The following is a 2,899-nucleotide window of genomic DNA, read 5'->3' as shown; positions in this document are numbered from 1 at the left end:
AAGGACTGAGATCGGGGAGCCAGCGGAGATTGTGCAAGTGCAGTCCTGCTGTGGAGCCTGCAGGAGAGGAATCGGGGATAGCATATTGGCCATCCTAGACCTTCAGCACTGCACATATACTAACGTCAGCAGTGACGTTGCGTATGCACAAAATGTCACCTGAGTGATGTCACAGAACATTACACGGGGCCAGTATTTTTAATATATGTATGTTATTAGTGTTAATCTTGATGAGGGACAAATAAATGAAATATCTTAGACAACCCCTTTAAGGCTGATTTCCATGTGTTTTAATTGCAGGTTAGAAGATGGTGAGGCGTCTCCTGCGTTGTCTCCCAGAGGGGTGAACCCAGAGCGTCAGCTGCAGGTAACAGCCACCTGTAATATCATCAAACGTCTTGTAGCTTCTGGGGGAGAAGAATCTGGCCACCAACACAGGGCATATCACCCAGCTTTTTTGTGATTTTTTTTTTTCACAACATACATTGATCATCACAGTGCTTCATTCTAACTGTTCTCCATCACCAGGACGGGCATTGCGCTGGCACCGATGGGGAAATGACCGCTCACGCGGCCGAGTCACCACTTGTTCTGCGATGAAGACGCTTTTCTTTAATGCTGCAAACAACGATCACAGCACCGAGTGGAAACCCCAGGAGGAGGGAGACACTGCCCAGAGCAAGCTCCTGCATGACGCCACCAGACTTGATGCCCCTTGTAGCAGTGAGCAGGAGAGCCCACCTCTCCCCCGCCGCTTTACCTGCCCCCAGCTGCTCTGCGACAAGACGTTTGCATCCAAATACAAGCTGTGCAGGTACAGAGACTGATGACAGCTACTATTTTCACATTATGTTTAAGACCTCTGCTTGCTGTCGGTGAATTTATTCATTCTGACCTAATGATTGTTACCTCTGTATCCTGGCTGAAAAGCAGGGCAAATCTGTCAGTTGCCCTGATGGTTTGTTAACGGTCTGAAATCTAGGTTAGGGCAGGATGTGTGTAAAGTCTGAGTGAGAATGTTTCCATCCACTGCCAGAAAGCAGACATTGCAAATTCTGAAGAACCAAAGCTTAAAATGGACTAGTAATGATATTAGACGGGCCAGTGATGGGAATGTTGTGTGTGACTGTGTCTTTCTCTCTCCCTTCAGGCATATGGCCACTCACTCTATGCAGAAATCCCACCAATGCTCACACTGCGGCAAAATGTTCCACCGGAAAGACCACCTGAAGAATCACCTGCAGACCCACAACCCTAACCGTGTAGCCCTGCAGTGCCCGGAGTGCAGCAAGAATTACAGCACCAAATACGGACACCGCCGCCATCTTGCCTTACATGCCATTGCCAGGGGCGACCTCAGCTGTGCCATATGTTTTCAGGTATTCCGAGACCGCCAGTCAGTGCTGGAGCACCTGAAAAGCCACAACCATCGGCCATCCATGGGCAACCGAGAGAAGAAATACCCCTGCGAGCACTGCGACCGCTGCTTCTACACCCGCAAGGATGTTCGGCGCCACCTGGTGGTGCACACCGGCCGCAAGGATTTCCAGTGTCACTGCTGCGCCCAGATGTTTGGACGCAAGGACCATCTAACTCGGCACATGAAGAAGAGCCATTGCGAGGAAGCACCTCGGATCAAGATCGAACCTCAAGACGACTTGAGCCTCATGAGCTGCCAATCAACAGTCGTGAAAGAAGAGTGGGGGTCCATCATGTGCATGCAGCCCAGAGACATGATTTCCACGGGCATGTACACTATGCCATTTCAGCACCTACCCAATGCTGGCATTCCCCAGTCCTTAGTGCCAACCTCATTGCCTTTAGGGCTTAGTTACCCCTCCGAAAGCGTGCCCACCTTCTCCACGGACCCATCTAACAGGTTCCAGTTCACCTCTACCTCATACCTCCCCAAAAGTGAAATGGATTCTTTCATGTCTGATGGGTGTGGGGGGCTGTCCCTCACTTCCTCCGAGCTGGCGGCATGTACGCCACAGGCCGCATTGGATGAGTCTTACCTCTCTGCCCTGTGCGATCCCCTATCATCGGGCATAGACTTTAACCATTTCCTCAGCTTCTTGCCCGTCAATCTCCCTCCTTGTAACCTCTCGTTACCCAACACTGAGATATCCATGGGGGAAAATCAACAATTCCTGGCACCAGGCAGCGATCTGCCTCATTATACCTCAGACATTAACCCCACAACATTGCCTCAGTTTCACCAAGCCTTCAAGTAAACCCGGTGAGACCGTTTTTTATCTTACCTCATATGATACCCAGAGAGAACACTTGGTGCCATCTTGGCGTCTTTTTATTTTTGTCTCGTATTTCAAGGCCTCGCAGTTACTTTTATTTGTCAGGTTTTTTGTTAAGCTAACTTCTTCCATTTGTCTGACAACAGTGCATCATACCTCAGGATCAGAGACTGCGCCATTCCACGCCTCGGTGGAAACCAGAACGATCCCACCCCTATAAAATGTGAAGATGGTGGCGGGTCGGAGGGCAGGATGGAAGAAGATGGTGGACGGCATTCATCAAGCATAAGACTTGCATTTACCAGTAAAATCGTTACGATCGCCACCCCTTCACCCAGCCACCTCGTCGGAATGGTCATCTGAACCAAGAACCCGTACCAGTGCCAAGTCTCATCTACCTCTTTCAGATCTGTGCCCGTATAAAGACAATTCCTCGCCGAGGAGACCAGTCGGAGTCATTTCCAATGGGTTTGTTTACTACTCTTGGTGGCATCGCCCGCTCGTATTACCTCACTACGCCGTTTACAGTGTGAATCGTGAAATAAGCTACGCCAGAGCTTTGCTGCCCCCCAGTGGGCACCTTTAGGTGGTGCTCTAGTGGCGCCCAAAGCAATTTTCTTCCCAGTTTAGTTTGTTACTTTAGACAT

The 2,899-nt window shown here is 50.0% G+C and overlaps 1 protein-coding gene across 2 annotated transcripts in view; it reads left to right on the top strand.

Annotated features, from left to right (window-relative positions):
* The window catches only part of PLAGL2 (PLAG1 like zinc finger 2), an 11,766-nt gene extending 9,239 nt beyond the window's left edge, over window positions 1–2,527 (top strand). The window contains exons 2-5 of one of the 2 annotated variants that reach the window (XM_077253104.1): window positions 301–367; window positions 529–814; window positions 1,151–2,239; window positions 2,399–2,527. In XM_077253104.1, coding sequence (XP_077109219.1) covers window positions 597–814; window positions 1,151–2,234 — 1,302 coding nt within the window. In that variant the 5' untranslated portion in view covers window positions 301–367; window positions 529–596 and the 3' untranslated portion in view covers window positions 2,235–2,239; window positions 2,399–2,527. Of the gene's footprint in view, window positions 1–300; window positions 368–528; window positions 815–1,150 lie in introns of both variants that reach the window. The other variant, XM_077253103.1, reaches the window with a different exon arrangement.
* The last annotated feature ends 372 nt before the right edge of the window (window positions 2,528–2,899 follow it).

Source organism: Ranitomeya variabilis, chromosome 4 (genome assembly GCF_051348905.1).
Source record: "Ranitomeya variabilis isolate aRanVar5 chromosome 4, aRanVar5.hap1, whole genome shotgun sequence".
In the NCBI taxonomy this organism is placed as follows: Eukaryota; Metazoa; Chordata; class Amphibia; order Anura; family Dendrobatidae; genus Ranitomeya; species Ranitomeya variabilis.
Note: the sequence above shows the minus strand (reverse complement) of the source record. Positions and strands in the feature narration are given on the sequence as shown.